We start from the raw sequence: 21,190 nt of genomic DNA, 5'->3' as shown, positions 1-21,190 counted from the left end.
CAGGTGGAAGGAAATGCTTCACTAGGCTTCATATAGATTAGTAATAAGGGAAGCTGCAAATGAATGACCATTTTCTGAGACTTTACGGTGTGCACATTCTACAGTGGTACAGACTCCATGGACTACCTGGGTCACGCACCTGGAACTTTTGTATGGTTATGGGTCAGTTTTGATCCCGTTTCACTGCCACGATGGTGTGAATTCTCTCACCTTTCTATCCTCCTTCAATCTGTTCAGGAGCAACGGGCATCGAAGACCGTTTGCAGGACGGGGTCCCCGAAACGATAGCAAATCTGCGAAAAGCTGCTCTACAGATATGGGTTCTCACCGGCGACAAGCAGGAGACCGCAATCAATATCGCTCACTCGTGCAAACTCCTCGGGCAAGACGAGGAGATCCTCACCTTGAATGCGGAATCTCAGGTGAGCACCATTCTAGCTGCGGAGCCTGAAATGGATTTCCCGGCAGGCTTTTAACCTCGAGAGCACCATCTCATCCAACCAAAATCTTAAAAGCAGTGCCGGATAATGAAAGCGAATGTCTCCTGTGTTTATTCTGAATGCTCCAGTTTGGCAGTGTTGCAATTTAAAAAAAGAAAAGAAATTCATCTCCATTGAGAGCAATGGCAGCTTTTCACTGTAACGGGTGAAAAATCTTAACGGACAAGAAGTGAGAGAAATTGGAAACCTGCCTGATTCCCTACGACCCTTTCATTCTTATTTACAACCCCTAAAATTCACGGGATGTCAGTATTGTAAAGGTTGTCAGGTGAAGGTTGCCTGGATGTTGGGAAGGTTTTCTGACATCAGTAAGTAGTGATTTGCATTTGGTAACAATTCGGGTTTTTTTTCAGAAAAAGGAAAGGCTTGTCCTCGGCTTGTCACTTGGATCAGTACGTGGTGGGATTACATTAATCACCGGTGAAAAAGTCATGCAGAACTGTCAGTTTAGTAAATAAATTTGCAAGATTTTCAATTTGTGGTCTTGAAGTGCTGCAGATGTTTTTTTTTTTTTTAATTTAGTGTACCCAATCAATTTTTTCCAATTAAGGGGCAATTTTGCGTGGCCAATCCACCTAGCCTGCACATCTTTTGGGCTGTGGGGGCGAAACCCATGCAAACACGGGGAGAATGTGCAAACTCCACACGGATGGTGACCCAGGGCCAGGATCGAACCTGGGACCGCGGAGTCGTGAGGCAACATGGCTAACCCACTGCGCCACCGTGCTGCCCCCTGCAGATGTTAAGATGTGTGCACCCTCCTTCTTCTAGGGCAGTTCCTCAGCGTCTAGGATGAAAAGTCCCGAAAGACGTGCTGTTAGGTGAATTGGACATTCTGAATTCTCTGTGTATCCGAACAGGCGCCGGAATGTGGCAATTGGGGATTTTCACATTAACTGCATTGCAGTGTTAATGTACGCCAACTTGTGACACTAATAAAGATTATTATTATGATTATTATTACTTGCTTCCAGTCCGGGGAGGTGGGTTCTGCGGTGGCAGCTGTTGGGGTTGTTCATTTGGGCCCTGACGTTCCAAGTCCCGGAATTCATTAGCGTGGGGTGGGCAGGTTAGGGTGGGGGTGGAAGATGCCTGCTCGTGGATTCTTTTAACGTAGGGTGCCTGCTGCACACCAACGACCACATGGTCCCGGCGGAGCGAGGCCTTGGCCCAGTGGCAGGGAAATCCGAGACAACTGGAGACCAGGCTTTGCTGTAGGACAGGGACTAACACACACTCATCATTGTCCGCTCATCTGCCTGTCAGTGAGATCACATTTAAAGGGTGACATGAAGGGCAGCACGGTGGCGGAGTGGTTAGCACTGCAGCCTCACGGCGCCGAGGTCCCACGTTCGATCCCGGCTCTGGGTCACTGTCCATATGGAGTTTGCACATACTCCCCCTGTTTGCGTGGGTTTCACCCCCACAATCAAAGATGTGGCGGATAGGTGGATTGGCCATGCTAAATTGCCCTTAATTGGAAAAATGAATTGGGTACTCTAAATTTATTTTAAAAAGAGGTGACATGATTTTCATTTTCCCTGCCGCTCGTGCCTTGCAGTCTGGCGCTGCCTGCACTGACCCTGTCGCCCTGCTGCTGCCCCCTTGCCCCGCTGCTGCCCCCTTGCCCCGCTGCTGCCCCCTTGCCCCGCTGCTGCCCCCTTGCCCCGCTGCTGCCCCCTTGCCCCGCTGCTGCCCCCTTGCCCCGCTGCTGCCCCCTTGCCCCGCTGCTGCCCCCTCGCCCCGCTGCTGCCCCCTCACCCCGCTGCTGCCCCCTCGCCCCGCTGCTGCCCCCTCGCCCCGCTGCTGCCCCCCCGCCCCGCTGCTGCCCCCCCTCCCCGCTGCTGCCCCTTCGCCCGCTGCTGCCCCTTCGCCAGCTGCTGCCCCCCCGCCCTGCTGCTGCCCCCCCGCCCTGCTGCTGCCCCCTCGCCCTGCTGCTGCCCCCTCGCCCTGCTGCTGCCCCTCTCGCCCCGCTGCTGCCCCCTCGCCCCGCTGCTGCCCCTCTCGCCCCACTGCTGCCCCCTCGCCCCGCTGCTGCCCCCCCGCCCCGCTGCTGCCCCCCCGCCCTGCTGCTGCCCCCCCGCCCTGCTGCTGCCCCCCCGCCCTGCTGCTGCCCCCTCGCCCTGCTGCTGCCCCCTCGCCCTGCTGCTGCCCCCTCGCCCTGCTGCTGCCCCCTCGCCCCGCTGCTGCCCCCTCGCCCCCGCTGCTGCCCCTCGCCCCCGCTGCTGCCCCTCGCCCCGCTGCTGCCCCCTCGCCCCGCTGCTGCCCCCTCGCCCCGCTGCTGCCCCCTCGCCCCGCTGCTGCCCCCTCGCCCCGCTGCTGCCCCCTCGCCCCGCTGCTGCCCCCTCGCCCCGCTGCTGCCCTTTCGCCCGCTGCTGCCCCTTCGCCCGCTGCTGCCCCCCCGCCCCGCTGCTGCCCCCCCGCCCCGCTGCTGCCCCCTCGCCCCGCTGCTGCCCCCTCGCCCCGCTGCTGCCCCCTCGCCCCGCTGCTGCCCCCTCGCCCCGCTGCTGCCCCCTCGCCCCGCTGCTGCCCCCTCGCCCCGCTGCTGCCCCCTCGCCCCGCTGCTGCCCCTCTCGCCCCGCTGCTGCCCCTCTCGCCCCGCTGCTGCCCCTCTCGCCCCGCTGCTGCCCCTCTCGCCCCGCTGCTGCCCCTCTCGCCCCGCTGCTGCCCCTCTCGCCCCGCTGCTGCCCCTCTCGCCCCGCTGCTGCCCCTCTCGCCCCGCTGCTGCCCCTCTCGCCCCGCTGCTGCCCCTCTCGCCCCGCTGCTGCCCCTCTCGCCCCGCTGCTGCCCCTCTCGCCCCGCTGCTGCCCCTCTCGCCCCGCTGCTGCCCCTCTCGCCCCGCTGCTGCCCCTCTCGCCCCGCTGCTGCCCCTCTCGCCCCGCTGCTGCCCCTCTCGCCCCGCTGCTGCCCCTCTCGCCCCCGCTGCTGCCCCTCGCCCCCGCTGCTGCCCCTCGCCCCGCTGCTGCCCCCTCGCCCCGCTGCTGCCCCCTCGCCCCGCTGCTGCCCCCTCGCCCCGCTGCTGCCCCCTCGCCCCGCTGCTGCCCCCTCGCCCCGCTGCTGCCCCCTCGCCCCGCTGCTGCCCCCTCGCCCCGCTGCTGCCCCCTCGCCCCGCTGCTGCCCCCTCGCCCCGCTGCTGCCCCCTCGCCCGCTGCTGCCCCCCGCCCCGCTGCTGCCCCCCCGCCCCGCTGCTGCCCCCCCGCCCCGCTGCTGCCCCCTCGCCCCGCTGCTGCCCCCTCGCCCCGCTGCTGCCCCCTCGCCCCGCTGCTGCCCCCTCGCCCCGCTGCTGCCCCCTCGCCCCGCTGCTGCCCCCTCGCCCCGCTGCTGCCCCCTCGCCCCGCTGCTGCCCCCTCGCCCCGCTGCTGCCCCCTCGCCCCGCTGCTGCCCCTCTCGCCCCGCTGCTGCCCCTCTCGCCCGGCTGCTGCCCCTCTCGCCCGGCTGCTGCCCCTCTCGCCCGGCTGCTGCCCCCTCGCCCGGCTGCTGCCCCCTCGCCCCGCTGCTGCCCCCCGCCCTCCTGCTGCCCCCTCGCCCTGCTGCTGCCCCCTCGCCCCGCTGCTGCCCCCTCGCCCCGCTGCTGCCCCTCTCGCCCCGCTGCTGCCCCTCTCGCCCCGCTGCTGCCCCTCTGGCCCCGCTGCTGCCCCTCTGGCCCCGCTGCTGCCCCCTCGCCCCGCTGCTGCCCCTCTCGCCCCGCTGCTGCCCCCCTCGCCCCGCTGCTGCTGCCCCCTCACCCCGTACATATCTGTGCTCTATGTACGACTACACAAATTGGGTTTGTAACTGTATTAAGGAGAACCTCAATCACGTACTTGCGATTAAGGGGGGCACTTCTTCCCCATCACCCTGCGAATAATGAAGAGCCAAAGGGTGCAGCCCCGCACAAGTAAAAGTTACAGCAATTAATAGCTTTAATCTGATGCAAGACGCCAACTCCCATTGGTCCGGTTTGTAAGCATAGATAGCGCAAGAGTGAATAATCAAGGCTGGACTGTAAATTACAGCAGGTGGAATCTGTGTGTTTGCAGGATCCAAACTAGCACCATTTTTTAAGACTTGCAGAATTTGACAGTCAATAAATAAATGTGTGGAGTGTTCCTCTGTGGAGCTGTCACTGATCTGTAAACCACTGTGAAATCACATATGGAAGACTTTGACCAATTTTGAATTTTTTTTTTTCTTTCACATTGGCATATATATCAAAACAATTACCGACAAAAATGTCAGATGTTAGGAATCCAAAAGCAGGCAAGAGAAATTATTATTGTTGGCCTGGAGACAGGGAACTGTAAAGTGCAGTGAAGGTGCCCAAAATCTCTTCTCGTTGAAAAGAATAAAGTGGGCCATGCATGCCTTTTAAAATTATGTTTAAAAAGGCATTCATGGACGGATGTTGAAAAGATCTTCTGCGCTAAATCAGGCGACGATAGCTATTGCTTACAAAATCCAAGGTATTCTCCAGTCTAAATGTGACAGGTAGAGTTCGTAAATTATGGAATAGACTGTTCCCCGGCCAATAAGCATTGAAAACCAAAACAAATAAGGTTCTTGAGTACACGGGGCCTGTAGGGTAAATGTGAGCTGTGTTCTTCCTGTATAAAGAACCAAAGATTTGTTTGTTTAAGAGGATGAGTAGATTTTTCTTGATTGTATCCACTTGTGTCAATTTTTTCTATGTTCTAATTCTGAGTCCTGTCCGTGGATTCCCAACGACTCCAATTCTGCAAATATACAGCCTCCTTTTTCCACCGAGATAAAGCAAGGAAAAGAGGAACAATTAAACTTGCGAGTCTGTACAAGGTTGTGAGGAATTCCTAGGTAGAACTCAAAATACGATGTGGAGATGCCGGTGTTGGACTGGGCTGAGCACAGTAAGAAGTCTTACAACACCAGGTTAAAGTCCAACAGCTTTGTTTGTAGTGACTAGCTTTCGGAGCGCTGCTCCTTCCTCAGGTGAATGAAGAGTTAGGTTCCAGAAACATATATATAGACCAAGTCAAAGATACAAGACGATACTTTGAGTTCTTGAATACTTTGATACTACTCTCAAAGAATCGTATTGCATCTTTGACTTTGTCTATATATATATATATATATATATATATATATATATAATATAATATATATATATATATATATATGTTTCTGGAACCTACTACTTCATTCACCTGAGGAAGGCGCAGTGCTCCGAAAGCTAGTGATTCGAAACAAACCTGTTGGACTTTAACTGGTGTTGTATAACACTTCTTACTGAACTCAAAATAGTACAGGCGATGGAACTTAATGCAGAAGCTGATGCCGGGTGCAAAGTATCACTATCATTATTGATATTATATTTGACCTGTCCTGATCACACTGCAATGTTTCTAAGTCTTTTTTTTTTTGTTCGGCAGGAGGCCTGTGCTGCTTTGCTGGAGCAGTGCTTGAACTACATTGAATCAAAGAGTCCTCTGAACACACGTTTCAGTCTTGCTGAAAATCCCTCGGTTGACTTTATCCCTTCAAACGGGACTTCAGTGACCTCACCAACTCTGCGGCCCAACTTCAGCTTGGTCGTCGATGGGAAGACTCTGAGCTTTGCGTTGGAAAAGTCGCTAGAGGACAAGTTTCTTGCATTAGCACAAAAGTGCCGGTCAGTGTTGTGCTGCCGTTCCACGCCGTTGCAAAAAAGTATGGTGGTCAAGCTGGTCCGGGATAAGCTAAAGGTCATGACCTTGGCAATTGGCAAGTATATATTTCTTTCCCCCACCATAGCCGCATGCTATTACATGTTAAAAGCACGCAACTTCTCCAAACTTTGGCAACATTACATTAAGATACGAAAACACCAACAGAATAAGACTGGTTCCAATAAGCAAGGAAGATGAGTAGTAAGAAACTGAAAATGCTGGAAATACTTCTGCCTCCATCTGAGAAAGTTAACGTTTCAGGTCAATGCATCCCCACCCTTCACCTTAACTCCGTTTACCTGTAATGGTTCCATACCTCCATGTGCCTTAATACCTCTGCCGATCAAAAATCTTATCAATCTCCATTTTGGCATTTTCAACTGACCCTCAATCTCAGCGTTTGGAGGGAGAGGGTTGCAGATTTCCAATAGCTGTTGTGTGACAAAACTTCTGACGTCACCCCTAAACGGCATGGCTTTCCTGTTTAGTTTTCGCTCTGGACTCTCCCACCAGAGGAATTTTGTTCTGTTACTTGTTCACGGGATGTGAGCGCCGTTAGCTAGGCCAGCATTTATTGCCCATCCCTAACTGCCCTTGAGAAGGTGGCGGTGAGCTGCCTCTCTGTCTGTCATCCCTCTGTCTCTCTTGGTAAAACCTTCAATCATCTTAAATGCCCTATTGGAAACTTCTTAATCTTCCAGACTCAATGGAATGCAAGGCTCCCCCTTGTAATTTAAAGTAAAGGTTAAGTAGGCAGAGTCCCAGATGACCATAGGCTGCTTTCCCCTTTGAGGGGGAGAGCTGACTGGTGGTGATTTAACCTGAGGATCACCACACCTCGGGCGACGGGACAAGGTTGAGAAGGCAGGGGCCCTCATGAATAACCTCAGCCGGTAGGGGAATTGAACCCACGCTTCTGGCTTCGCTCTGCATCACAAACTAGCTGTCTAGCCAACTGAGCTAAACTGCGACCCCTCGTCCCCCTGTACTTTCACACTTCCTTTTATCCCCAGCATCATCCTGGTATGGTGATTAGTAAAGTTATCCAGTGCCAGAAAAGATGTTCAGCAGCATTTCTACCACACAGCCTTTGTTCTGCAATGAAATTCTCAATGGAAACCGTCACTTGTTTTTCATGAATCACAGGAATAGAGAGATACGGACCGAGTAAGGGCGGAATGTTTTGTTTTTAGTTAGGGCATCATGATCGACACAGGCTTAGAGGGCCGAAGGGCCTGTTCCTTTGCTGTACTGTTCTTTATTCTATTCCTGACCTTCGCAGACTATCGATCCTCCCCTGGGTTCCCTTTCATCCTGCTGCATAGCCAACAGGTTGTGGGGCAATATTTGATTAGCCGGCTTCCCCAGTAACAGTGGCCAATCGAAACATTTCCTGGAAAGCATTCGATTGGCTGCGACTTTGACTTCATTATTGGAAGGTTGCCAAAACATCCAGATCACCACCTGATTTGACGTCAGGAGCCATGCCTGGATCCAGGGTGGTGATCATGGACCCCATAGAATGTTTGGTATTTTCTGCAGGTAGTTAGTGCCTGAAATTGAGAAACACTTTGAAGAGAGTGACAGAACCAACCTGCTGTCTCACCTCTCTGACACAAAGTGTTCATAATGGCCCAGAATTCGCTGCCAAAATAATTGATTTGAAAGAAATAGCAGAAGTTCTCCAAAGCTTTGCTGCATCACATAGCCTAACCCCGGAGGTTACCCAATAGCTGTAGGGACTTCAGAACTATTAGGCCAATGTACAGCCCTTGCAAACTCCACTCGAGATTTAAGTTGTGATCTGGCCGATTATCTCTGTAAAGCGCCAAGTTAAGCAGTATATTTTTCCTTTTAACAATCTGCTGAAGTGCAAATCACCTCCATAGTATCGTGCCTCAATCTGCTCCACTTCACTATCTGTCGGTTCCAACTCCCAGTTCTCTCTCAACTTGCATTAATGAGAAAAATAGCTGAGGTGAGGTGAAAGTGACTGCCCTTAACATCTGATAGCTTTTGACTCAGTGTGACGTCAAGGAGCCCTGCAAAAACTGGAGTCAATGGGAATCGGGGGTGGGAAATACCAAACACAAAGGAATATGGTTGTTGGAGCTTAATCATCTCAGTCCCAGATCATCACTAGGAGTTTGTCAGGGTGGTGTCTTCAGCCCAATCATGACCTTCCCTCAATCAAAACATCAGAAATGGGGATCACTTATGTTCAGCACCAGTCGCAACACCTCAGATACTGAGGCATCTTATCCATATGCTGCAAGGCCTGGGCAACATTCAGCTTGGGCTAGGGTAATGAGTGAAAAGTAACACTGCCTGGCATTTGTATGGTGTCAATGACCCTCTCCAGCAGGAGAGAATCTGACCATCTCTCCTTGACGTTCAATGGTATTACCATTGTTGAGTCCCCCCCACTATCAACAACCATTGATCAGAAACTGAACTGGACTAGCCATATAAATACTGAGGCTACAAAAGCAGGCCAGAAGCTGGGAATTCTGAAGCCAGTAACTCGCCTTCTGACTTCCCAAAACCTGCCCACCAGGCACAAGTCAGGAGTGTGATGGAATACTCTCCACTGACCTAGATGAGTGCAGCTCCAACAACACTCGAGAAGCTTAATAACATCCAGGACAAAGCCCGCTTGATAAACATCCAACACTTTCAACGTTCACTCCCTCCATCACTGATGCACAGTGGCAGCTGTGTGTACCATCTGCAAGGTGTACTGCAATAACTCACCAAGTCTCCTCCAACAGCACCTTCCAAACCCACAGCTCCTACCTTCTAGCAGGACATGGGCAGCAGACTCATGGGAACGCCACCACCTGCAAGTTCCCATCCGAGCCACACACCATCCTCTCTTAGAAATATCTCACAGTTCCTTCACTCTTGCTGGGTCAAAATCCTGAAACTCCCTCCCTGCCAGCATGCTGATGTATCTACACCACATGGACTGCAGTGGTTCAAGGAGGTGGCTCACCACCACCTTCTCGTGGGCAATTAGGGATGAGCAACAGATGTTGGCCTTGCCAGTGACACACGCACCCCATGAAATAATTTTTCTAAATGTGGCTGTTTAGCTGAATGTTGGAAAGCAAACACATTGTCACGTTATGTTTTTCATTAACTGTAGGAGATGGGGCTAATGATGTGAGCATGATCCAGGTTGCTGATGTTGGAGTGGGAATCTCTGGCCAGGAAGGGATGCAGGTAATTATTACACTTTCTGTAAATCTGCCTCTGACGTACTCAAATAGAACAAAGAACAGTACGGCACAGGAACAGGCCGTCCAAGCCTGACCAGATCATGATGTCTATCTAAACTAAGACCTTCTACACTCCGGGGTCCATATCCCTCTATTCCCATCCTATTCTTTCGGCAAGGTGCCTTTTCACTATCGTACCTGCTTCACTACCTCCTCCGGCACTAACCACCCTCTGTGTAAAAAAAAAAAAAACTTGCCTCGCACATCTCCTCTAAACCCTGGCTCAGGTCAAGTTATTCCACATGGGACCACATCTGGATCTTTTTGGTCTGTGTAGCTCAAGGCCACACCGGACGGTGCATTTACCACCCCATTCTTTCATCATCAGGGCAGCTGCAGAGCTAACCTCTACCAACAGTTTAGACCCAACTGGTCTCTGCTTTTTACAATAACGCGATCTTCGTTTCTGCACCTTATTCACTGAAAAGATCTCGTCTGGTTGAAATAATTAAAGTAAATTGTGTACAGCTCTGCATTCTTCATTCATCTACCCATTGACAGTTTAATTAACATGTCAGAATATAAATATGATTTCATAAGTGGAGGAGGTCAGACGGCATACCGTGATCGTTTCACTCTGATTACAGTGTCAGTGCGTAACCGGAGAGGGAACTTCATTTGCCTGGTGTCCAGTTTCTTTTGACACGAGCAGCATTTTATTTAAAAGGAAATATGTTCCGAGGACGCTTTTACAAGCAGGGATGGATTTAAACGGTTAGTGTTTGAGAGGTGGCCTGATAGAGGTCTACAAGATTATGAGGGGCATGGATAGACTGGATGGGCAGGCACTCTTTCCCAGGGTGGAGGGGTCAGAAACCAGGGGGCATAGGTTTAAGGTCCGTGGGGCAAAGTTTAGAGGAGATGTGCGAGGCAGGTTTTTTACGCAGAGGGTGGTGAGTGCCTGGAACGCGTTGCCAGGGGAGGTTGTGGCAGCAGATACGTTTACGGCGTTCAAAAGGCATCTTGGCAAATACATGGATAGGATGGGTATAGAGGGATACGGCACAAGGAACTGCTGAGGGTTTTGGCAAAGGTTGGTATCGTGACCGGTACAGGCTTGGAGGGCCGAAGGGCCTGTGCTGTATTGTTCTTTGTTACCACCCCAAACAGACAGGAGTCTCCTTGAGACAGCTTTGAGCAGCTGGGACAGCAGTGATTAAGGGGCAAACGAACGGTTTTTCAGAGTGTTACTGTGTGCGAGGGCTGAGCATTCCTGCCTGCCAGGTACCTGCCTCAGAATCGGCTCCCTCACCTCAGTAGCACCTCAGCTTTACGCAGGAGCCACTGGATGTCCTGTTTTACTACTCGCCCCAGTCACCAGCACTAATTCAGCTGGCCGCTCGCAGTGCGTATGAAGGTGGAGCACAGTTGGAGGAATGAAGTAGCGATATTGTCCTCAAATACTTGAAGGCAAAACAAAATCAGGGCTATGGGGAGGGGTGGTCGAAGAACTTGGGAGTGGGACTAAATGGATTGCTTTTCAAAAGAGCCAGCCCAGAATTGATGGGCTGAATCTGTACTATTCTCCATCCACTTATGTGGATAATCCGTTCCAATTCTGTGACCATTCGGAGCTTCTCGGGCTTATTCTTTCATAACCAGGGCCAGTGTTCCCCATCCCTGTACCCTTCGAATCCCCAAAGGATTTATCCATGCTCTTCATCATCTACATATTGTCTCTTAGTGACATGCATTACTCTGCACAAACCAGGTTAGCTTCCACGTTTATGTTGCGAACACTCAGCTCAATTGGTTTGGATTTGTTTATTGTCACGTATACCGAGGTACAGTGGAAAGTATTGTTCTGCGTACAATTCAGACAGATCATTCCATACATTAAAAGAAAATGCATAGGGCAAACATGAAATACACAATGTAAATTTATAGGCACAGGCATCAGGTGAAGCATACTGGAGTGTAGTACTACTCAGTAGAGAAGATGTGGGAAGAGATCAGCTCAGTCCGTAAGAGGGCCTTTCAGGAGTCTGGTAACAGAAGCTGTCTTTGAATCTGTTAATGCGTATTCTCAGACTTTTGTATCTCCTGCCCGATAGAAGAAGTTGGAAGAGTGAGTAAGCCGGGTGGGAGGGTTCTTTGATTATGCTGCCCGCTTTCCCAAGGCAGCGGGAGGTGTAGACAGTCAATGGATGGGAGGTGGGTTCGTGTGATGGACTGGGCGGTGTTCACGACTCTCTGAAGTTTCTTCCGGTCTTGGGCCGAGCAATGCCATACCAGGCTGTGATGCAGCCCGATAGGATGCTTTCTATGGTACATCGGTAAAAATTGGTAAGAGTCAATGTGGACATGCCAAATTTCCTTAGTTTCCTGAGGGAGAATAGGCGCTGTTGTGCTTTCTTGGTCGTCGCTGTATCTCCCCATCGCCTCCCTCAGCCCGTCCACTGCTGCTACAGACTGCGTATCTGACCATCCAGTTATGGATGAACTGCAGTTTAATGAAATTAGACATTGGGGTGACAGAGGCTGTCATCTTTAGCCTTCCCCTCGCACTCAGTCCTCCTGTCACCCAGTCCATCCCCCTCCCCAGCCACTGACTCGGGTTGAACCAGATTTATTTTCAGCCCAAGTATTCTATTCGACCCAAGCGGAGCTTCAGCCGATCCATCATAAATACTACCGCTGTCCCATCTCGCGCTGAAGCTCTCATCGGTGCTTTTGCTACCACTTGGCCCAACTACTTCAACAGTCTCATAGCCAGTCTCCATCCTCCATAAATATCATCTCATCCAAACTCCTGCCATCCCATCGTATCCTACAGAAGTCCTGCTCACCCATCATCCCTATCGTCAATGAACTACATTGGCTCCCAAACCCCTGAAACATAAAATGCACCTTTTTTGTTTAAATTCAGTCATGGTCTCACCCTTCCCTATATCTATAGTGTACTACAACCCTCTCTCTATTTCTTTTTGACTTTTTGGGCATTCACTCTTTCCTCTACTCCCCACCTGAAGCACCACGCGCCCTCCATTTTGGAATTCCTTACTTACATAATTCCTCGTTCGATGATTTCAAAAGGAAGTTAGCTGGGCACTGAATGGAAATGAGGTGGCAGACCTGCGGGGATAGGGCAGCGAGGGGGAATGGGGCTGGATTTCTCCGCGCAGAGAGCTGGCATAGACTCGATGGGCCGAATGACCACCTCCAGTGCCAAATTGACACTAAACACGCCATCTCTCCGTGGTGCTTCAGAGAACTCATTAAAGTCCATCTCCTTGATCTCACTCTTCCTAATCGCCCCTTCCTTAACACAGTGTCGTTTTTTGTTACTACTCTGTGAAGCACCTTGGGTCATTGAGTTATGTGCAAAGTTTGGCTATTGTTTGTTGTTTCTGGTTCAATATTAATCATTTTACTATGGCTTAGTAAATGAAGATCTGGTGGTTACGGGACCCACGTGCAATTATTTATTTTTGATTTTTCTTTCCAGGCAGTGATGGCGAGTGACTTTGCCATTGCACGGTTTCGACACTTACAAAGACTCTTACTGGTTCATGGTCACTGGTGTTACTCCAGGCTTGCCAACATGGTGCTCTATTTTTTCTATAAAAATGCAGTAAGTTGGTTTCTATCGCCTTCCTTTAAGCATAATACTCACCGTGTCAGTCTGAAACCAGCTAATAATAATCTTTATTGTCACAAGTAGGCTTACATTAACACTGCAATGAAGTTACTGTGAAAATCCCCTAGTCGCCACATTCCAGTGCCTGTTTGGGTGCACGGAGGGAGAATTCAGAATGTCCAACTCACCTAACAAGCACGTCCGGAGCACCCGGAGGAAACCCACGCAGATACGGGGAGAACGTACAGACTCCGCACAGACAGTGACCCAAGCCGGGAATCAAATCCGAGTCCCTGGCGCTGTGAAACGACAGTGCTAACCACTGTGCTACCGTGCCACCCATAATAAGCTGATGCTACATTGGCATGACGGCGATAAAATGCTCCAAAATGTTGCTTAAGGACTCACATTGTGCCCCCTGAGTGTCAACGTCATCAGCCAGTCAGCAATATTTTAGCTTTAAGCGGATTCCTATAAGTCGGCTGGCCACATGCATGAACACAGCATCTGATGAGGTATATCAGCAGGTCAGAGATACCACCAGACAGGTGAGACTGTAAGGCAGGTTAGAAAAATAGATCCAATTTGCACATATTTCATTGAATGGGATACCCTGAACTTTAATAATAACAATCTTTATTAGTGTCACAAGTAGGCTTACATTAACACTGCAATGAAGTTACAGATACTCGCTCGCTTACATGTTTCATCAGCCAACCTGGGTGTAAAATGTCTACAGCAGTAATAAAAACCCATATAGACCTGTCCAGCAAGAATACAATTGTATTCACAAGGGAAATACCAGAAGGTATTAGAAATGAACAGCAGATTGACTAGCATTAGCTCAAGGTGAACTGATTTTAGCCAAAACCTTTTACAAGTAAAATTTCTAATCAGTGCATCTTCTATTTTTATTTCGGATTTCCAGTATTGCCGCTCTATCTTGTGTCCGCAAAGAGTTGATGATTAGGGCAGCACGGTGGCGCAGTGGGTAGCATGGCAGCCTCACAGCGCTGAGGTCCCAGGTTCGATCCCAGCTCTGGGTCATTGTTTGTGTGGAGTTTGCACATTCTCCCCGCGTTTGCGTGGGTTTTAGCCCCCACAACCCAGCGACGTGCTGGGTAGGTGGATTGGCCGCGCTAAATTGCCTCTTAATTGGAAAAAATGAATTGGGTATTCTAAATTTATATAAAACAAATGAGGTGATGATTTATCCTTCAAGCTACTAATGAAAAATACTGAAATATCTGAGACCGTGAGACTAATAATTCCCAGCCGCGTCTCCTCCTCCAGTTTTCTGTGCAAGGCACTCTCCGACTGTTTTTGTTTTCATCCTGACTTGGTGCCAAACCCATATTCCTGACCTTGCTGTTGAATCTGGAATCTGTACATTGCATTTTGGAGTGGCTCATCCAAGTTTCTTTCCACCAGCTACGTGGCAACATGTTCCATGAATCAACAATCTCAATGTGAAGCAAGTGCTCCTCGAGTTGCCTTTCAGCTTGTGTTTTCTTTAACATTGGTGAGGCCGCATCTCGAATATTGTGTGCAACTTTGGTCTCCTTATTAAAGGAAAGGCGTAAATGCATTGGAGGAGGTTTACTAGATTGATACCTGGAATGAGCTGGGTTGTCGAACCATAGAATCCCGACAGTGCAGAAGGAGACCATTCAGCCCATCGAGTCTGCACCGATCCTCTGACCCAGGTCCACTCCCCCGTCCCACCCCCACTCCCCCGCCCCATCCCCACAGTTCCACCTGACCGGCATATCTGGACACTAAGGGGCAATTTATCATGGTCAGTCCGCCTAACCTGCTAGCTAATCTTAGGTCTGTGAGAGGAAACCGGAGCACCCGGAGGAAATCCACGCAGACGCGGAGAGAATGTGCAGACTCCACACAAGCAGTCACCTAAGGCTGGAATTGAACCAGGGTTCCAGATGCTGTGAGGCAGCAATGCTAACCACAGTGCAGTTTAGAGGCCAGTAAGGGGTTATTTGATTCAAGCATATAAAATCCAGAACAGGCTTGACAAAGTGGACATTGCGAGGGTATTTTCTCTTGTGGGTGTGTTCAAGGAGGCACTGTTTTAAAATTAGGGGTCACATTTTTAGGGAAGAAATGAGGAATCATTTTTAGAGAATCCCTATAGTGCAGATGGAGGCCATTCAGCCCATCAAATCTGCACCCTACCTAGGCCCAAACCCCCACCCTATCTCGGCAACCCCAGCTAGGGGCAATTTATCATGGCCAATCCACCTAACCTGCACCTAACTTTGGACTGTGGGAGGAAACTGGAGCACCCGGAGGAAACCCATGCAGACATGGGAAGAACGTGAAAACTCCACACAGGCAGTGACCTGAGGTCTGGATCGAACCTGGTTGTGGCAGCACTGCTAACCACTGTGCGAATTTGGAACACAAAGGTTCATCTGGGCTCAAAACCTTCACTCTTTTCTCTCCTTACAGATGCTGTCGGACCTGCTGAGATTTTCCAGCATTTTTCTCTTTCGGCCACTGAATATTGTTGAGGCGAAGGTAGATAGATACTAATTTGGCAAGTGAATCAAGGTTATCGGGGTAGATGGGAATGTAGAACATAGTGGAGCAGGCTCAACGGGCATAATATCCTAGGTCTGTTGTTATTTTGCATGTTGGTATGTGATTCTGTCCCTTCTCCGTATCCACCTCACTGGTCCATCACATTGATTGTGGGGAAAACTAGGATCTTTTGTTCAAGAATTCATTCGGGTGTAATTATATTGTTTGTTTTATGTGTGGAAGCAGCACCATAGCCAAGCATCGTACACATGGTAATAGAAAAGACCATTTAGACCCTTAAGTCTCTTCCAGCAGTCTTAGCAGATCTGTCTTCAGTGGCAGCTGTCCTTCAATTCTAGGATGACGTCAACTCAAGGTCACAGACCTTCTGCCCTGACTGAACAGACCGACTCTCGGTCCACAGATCTTTGGGCACATGGGGCAGAATGTCCTACGAGGTAGTGCGATGGGGAGGGTGGTATGTTCTTCCCTCTTTCCTTCTCTGCCGCCGCTGTGCCTCAGCACCAAGACTTTGGGACTCAATGCGTGACACACCTCGATGAACAAGTTGTCGCCATTCTGAATGAGCAGCCATTAATGTAAACGCTGCTGTTCATCAAGGAGAGCTTTGGAATGTCCTTGAAACCTTTTCTTTCTCCTGACCCAGAACGTTGCCCACTTGAGAGTTGAGGGAACAGGACCCGATGGGGCAGGTGGTTTTTGGCCATCTGGGCATTATGTCCAAAGAACAATACAGCACAGGAACAGGCCTCTAGACCCTTCAGGCCTGTACCGGTCATGATACCACCCTTGGCCAAAACCCTCAGCACTTCCTAGTGCCGTATCCCTCTATACCCATCCTAGCCATGTATTGGTCAAGATGCTTTTTGAACACCGTTAATGTATCTGCTTCCACAACCTCCTCTGGCAACGCGTTCCGGGCACTCACCACCCTCTGCGTAAAAAACCTGCCTCGCAAATCTCCTCTAAACTTTGCTCCCGGACCTTAAACCTATGCCCCCCAATGACTGACCCCTCCATCCTGGGAAAGAGTGCCTGCCCATCCACTCTGTACATGCCATCAAAGGTGATTTTGCAGAAACCTTACCTGAATGCTGGTGACCTAACTTCATTTACCGGCATTCGTCCCGCATTCCTCGGTATATTTGGGTAACAGAAGTTTATCACTCTCGCGGGTTAAAAATTAATTATTGACCTAGCATCATTGGTCAGTGTATGCTGGGATGCACTGGCTGAGAGCGTGATGGAGGCAGGTAGAGTCAAGGCATCCCAAAGGGAATTAGACTGTTATCTGAAAAGGACAAATGTGCAGGGTTACGGGGAGAAGGCGGGAGAACGGGACTAAGTTCGGAGATGGTGCAGACACAATGGGCTGAATGGCCTCATGGGCTGAAACAGTTCTGTGATTGAACTGCTGTTATCGGAAGAGAGCTCCAAATTTCACCCACCTTTCTGTAGATTAAATTAATTTTCAGTTTAACGCCGTTTAGACTATGCCCAATAGCCCTATACTACCCAACCTGGGGGAATGGTTCCACTGAATCCACCCTCTCTCTTCCCCTTTACTATCTTGAAAACCTCAATTAAGTCAACTGTAATTTTCCGAATTCCAGGGAATGCAAAGCTTGTTTCTGTAATTGCTTCTTGTGACTTGACCCTTGGAGTCCATCATTCTGATAAATCGACACTGCATTCCTTCTTAGACCTGCAAAAGGCAGGGTGCCCAGAACATAAGAAATAGGTGCAGGAGTAAACCATTCGGCCCATTGTGCCTGCTCCACCATTCATTAAGATCATGGCTGAAGTGGACTGAATTCCACGGGCGGGATTCTCTGACCCCCGCAGGGTCAGAGAGTCGTCGAGGGGCGGCGCGAACCCTGCTCCGACGCCGATTGCCGTATTCTCCGGTGCTGTTTTTCGGCGGGGGCAGGATTCACGCCACGCCGGTCGGAAGCCGTTGGCAGCGGCGCCCTCTTTCCCCCCCCCCCCCGGCGATTCTCCGGGCCCCGAAGGGCCGAGCGGCCGTCCGTTTTTTTTGGCCAGTCCCGCTGGCGTGGGTTGCGCATGGTCCCGCACGGCGGGACCTGGCAGGTAGGTCGGCGGGGGCAGTCCTCGGGCAGGGGGAGAGGGGGGGGCGGGGCGATCAGGCCCACGATGGGGGCCCCATGGTGGCCTGGCCCACGATCGGGGCCCATCTATCTGCGGGCGGGCCTGTTCCATGGGCCACTTCCTTCCGGGTGGGGCTCCATCATGGCCGGCGCGGAGAAGAGAACTCCCTGCGCATGCGGCAAAATACGACGGGCGGTCTGCGCATGCATGGGATCACGCCGGTGGTTCCGCGCATGCGCGAGATCACGACGGCCGTTCCACGCATGCACGAACTCACGCAGTCCCTTCGCCGCCGACTGGAGCAGCGCCAACCCCTCTGGCGACAACCTAGACCCCGAGACAGGTGAGAATTCCTCACCTTGGGGGCCCGTTGACGCGGAGTCGTCGACGCCGGTTTTTCCCGCCGGCAAGGGGTCTTAGACCCCGGAAGGGAAATTCCCGCTGCACATTCCTGTCACCACCACCACACCCCCAACCCTTGTATCAAACTCGATTTGGAATATATTCAATAGCCCATCCTCACTGCTCCCTGAGAAAAGAAAATCCTCCTCATCGCCATCTTAAATGAGAGACCGCTTATTTTTAAACCGTGATTGAACTGCTGTTTGCGGAAGAGAGCCCCTAGTTCTTCTTGAGAGGAAGCACCCTCTCCGCATCTATCCTGCCAAGCCCCCTCAGAAATGTTTTTGTTTCAAAAAGATCACCCCTCATTCTGCTAAACCCCAATGAGTACAGGCTCAACAAAACCTCATAATGCAACCCCTTCATCCCAGGAATCGTTTCTGCCAATGGAAGTATATTCATTCGCCAAACCAAAAATGGCCTGGTATCCCAAAGGTCAGAACTTTGCTGATTCGCTTACACTGTGTCAGCATTTTACTATTAAATGCAGCAAGCACAAATCACAAGCTTTGTTTTTTTTCTTATTTTCAGATGTTTGTTGCCCTTCTTTTCTGGTATCAATTCTTCTGTGGATTCTCAGGATCAGCGATGATAGACCAGTGGTATCTTATCTTCTTTAACCTCCTGTTTTCATCGATCCCCCAACTCATCACTGGAATATTTGATAAAGATGTTTCAGCAGAAACGTTGGTGGCCTTACCTCAACTTTACAAAGGTGGACAACAATCTGAGGTAATGCGCCTTTGAGGGACAAAATGCTCAATATTTACGTGGAGGAATCGTTCTGGAATGCAGCACACTCTTTTTTTCAAAAATATTTTATCCAAGGCATTTTCATATCAACAAACAAAAGCAGAAAAACAACCGAACAACATTACACAACAACCACTCCCTCCCTGCGTCTCTAATACCACCCCTTTTTAACAACCCGCCTTCCCCATTTTAACCCCCATTCTCTCTTTCCCCCCCACCCCCCCCGCGCTGACTTCTCAACCCCCCTTTAAAAAAAAATCAGCTAACAGTGAACCCATCCACTGACCCCTTCAAGACGAACTTGACCTTCTCCAGCCTCAGGAACTCCCGCCAGGTCGTTCACCCACACCCTGCTTTCGGCGGCTCCGAGTCCTGCCAACCCGAGCAAAATCTGCCTCCGGGCTATCGGAAGGCAACGGCCAAACCGTCAACCTCTCTCAGTCGCTGGACAACTGATCTTCCAACACCCTGAATAACGCCACCTCTGAACACGGGACTACCTCCACGCCCAGCACCTTGGACGAAAACCCTCCCAGAACCCCTTCCACCTCGGACATCCCCAGAATATGTGGATGTGATTCGGGGGCCCTCCCCGCACACTGCCCACACCTATCCTCTACCCCCTCAAAGAACCTACTCATCAGCACACCCTTGATCACAATATTTGTGTCACTATAATATCGGCAGACCAATCACAGGCAATTCTTCTGTAGTCCAGATATAGTTTCAAATGATAGATGCTTCTCAGCATTGAAGTGTTCCAGATTCTGTCAAGCAGAGTGTTCAGGTAGCTTCAGAATTAATGTTTGGAATGGAGCGAGTTTTATACAGTGCTCACTGCAATCAGTCCCTGATTTGTGATGGGTTACCTGCTTTTCAGCCAGGACCTCAGGAGGTGTTACTGACCCCGAGTGAGGCAGTGCCAACCAGACCTTCAGCTACAGATCGCTCAGTAGTAATTGTTCTTGAGGAGTGTACATGTGTTGTCTGCATGTGTGTGTGTGTGTGTGTGTGTGTGCTGCTGATGCTTGGAGCCGCATTCGACTGAAGGCTATTTTGCCAGTGAAATTGTTCTAATCGAATGGCAGCACAGGTTTGAGGGGTTGAATGGCCCACTCTTGTTTCTGTCTTTCAAGGTAGTTGCAAGAGGAAAGGTTAGAGGGGAGATGGGGAAATCTTTTTCAGCCAGAGGGTGGTAGGGGGCTAGAACTGAAAGGGCGTTAGAGGCAGAAAGCCTCAGCTTATATTAGAGCTGCCTGGGAAATGTACCTGAAGAAGGTAACCTGCTCTGGACTAAATGCTTGAAAGTGGGATTCTGTGTGGCTCTTTTTTTCCAAGTCAGCACAACACGATGGGCCAAATGGCCTCTCTCTGGTCCATAAACCTTCTGTGATTCTCGAAAGAAAAATTGGCGTAGTTTCTTCAGGACGACTTCCTAGTAGCCTTGGAACGACCTGTGGCTGGATTCTCCCAAATTGGGGCTCATCCCCACGCCAGCTTACAAACGCTGGCGTTTCACTCCCGAGTTTCCAATAAAAAAGATCAGTCGATTCACTCACCTGCAGGAGGCTAGCAGGGGCCCCAAGTAATCCACGCAGCTTTTGCTGCGGATAAGGGCCCCCGCACTTCCGGTCTGGAGTCCGCGCATGCGCACGACGGCGGTCTCCAGCGGCCGGGCCGATGGTCATGGTGGACTCAGACAGCCGAGGCAGCTTCGAAATGTAGGCCCCCTCCGATCAGCCGCCCGCCCGAAGATCCGACCGGCCCAACCTCTCCCCAGGCCGCCCACAAAGCCCTCCCCCCCCCCCCCCTCCCCCGGGTGCCTGGCCTCTTCCCCCCCCCCCCCCGTCTCCCACCAGGGCGGCCGCGGACTGAGTCCGCAGCCGCCACGCGAGCATCCCGACCGAACATAGCATGTTAGTTCCACGCCATCGGGAACTCGGCCGGTCAGGAGCAGAGGATCGCTGGCCGGGCCTATGGCAACGGCCCCCCCCTGCCGCGCGGAGTACTACTCACACACGACGATTTCTGGGTCCCGGAGAATCGCCGGACCGGCGCGGGGCCCGATTTTGGCGCCAAATTGGATTCTCCGCCCCCACGCCAAATGCGATTTTGGGGCGGGGCTGCAGAGAATCCAGCCCCCAGTGCAATGAAGTTTTGAATCGACTAGTGATTTATGTTTTTAAGGAATGCAATGTTCTGTATTGGAGTACGGTTTGAGTGATTTTATTTCTCATAATTTTGTTGAATACAGTCGAGCTACTGTGCTCAGCTGTTAATTTAGAGTTTGTCCGCATTCTCGCCGTCCCAATACTGGCCCTCGAGGGCAGACAGATCTTTTAA

General features: G+C 51.3%; 1 protein-coding gene across 2 annotated transcripts in view; it reads left to right on the top strand.

Annotated features, from left to right (window-relative positions):
- Nucleotides 1-21,190, top strand: part of atp10a (ATPase phospholipid transporting 10A) — a 355,898-nt gene that overhangs the window by 321,580 nt on the left and 13,128 nt on the right. For both annotated transcript variants that reach the window (XM_072477214.1, XM_072477215.1), the window contains 5 exons: nucleotides 238-422; nucleotides 5,885-6,215; nucleotides 9,309-9,385; nucleotides 12,890-13,015; nucleotides 18,626-18,826. In XM_072477214.1, coding sequence (XP_072333315.1) covers nucleotides 238-422; nucleotides 5,885-6,215; nucleotides 9,309-9,385; nucleotides 12,890-13,015; nucleotides 18,626-18,826 — 920 coding nt within the window. The remainder of the gene's footprint in view (nucleotides 1-237; nucleotides 423-5,884; nucleotides 6,216-9,308; nucleotides 9,386-12,889; nucleotides 13,016-18,625; nucleotides 18,827-21,190) is intronic.

This window comes from Scyliorhinus torazame, chromosome 15 (genome assembly GCF_047496885.1).
Source record: "Scyliorhinus torazame isolate Kashiwa2021f chromosome 15, sScyTor2.1, whole genome shotgun sequence".
Lineage (NCBI taxonomy): Eukaryota > Metazoa > Chordata > Chondrichthyes > Carcharhiniformes > Scyliorhinidae > Scyliorhinus > Scyliorhinus torazame.
Note: the sequence above shows the minus strand (reverse complement) of the source record. Positions and strands in the feature narration are given on the sequence as shown.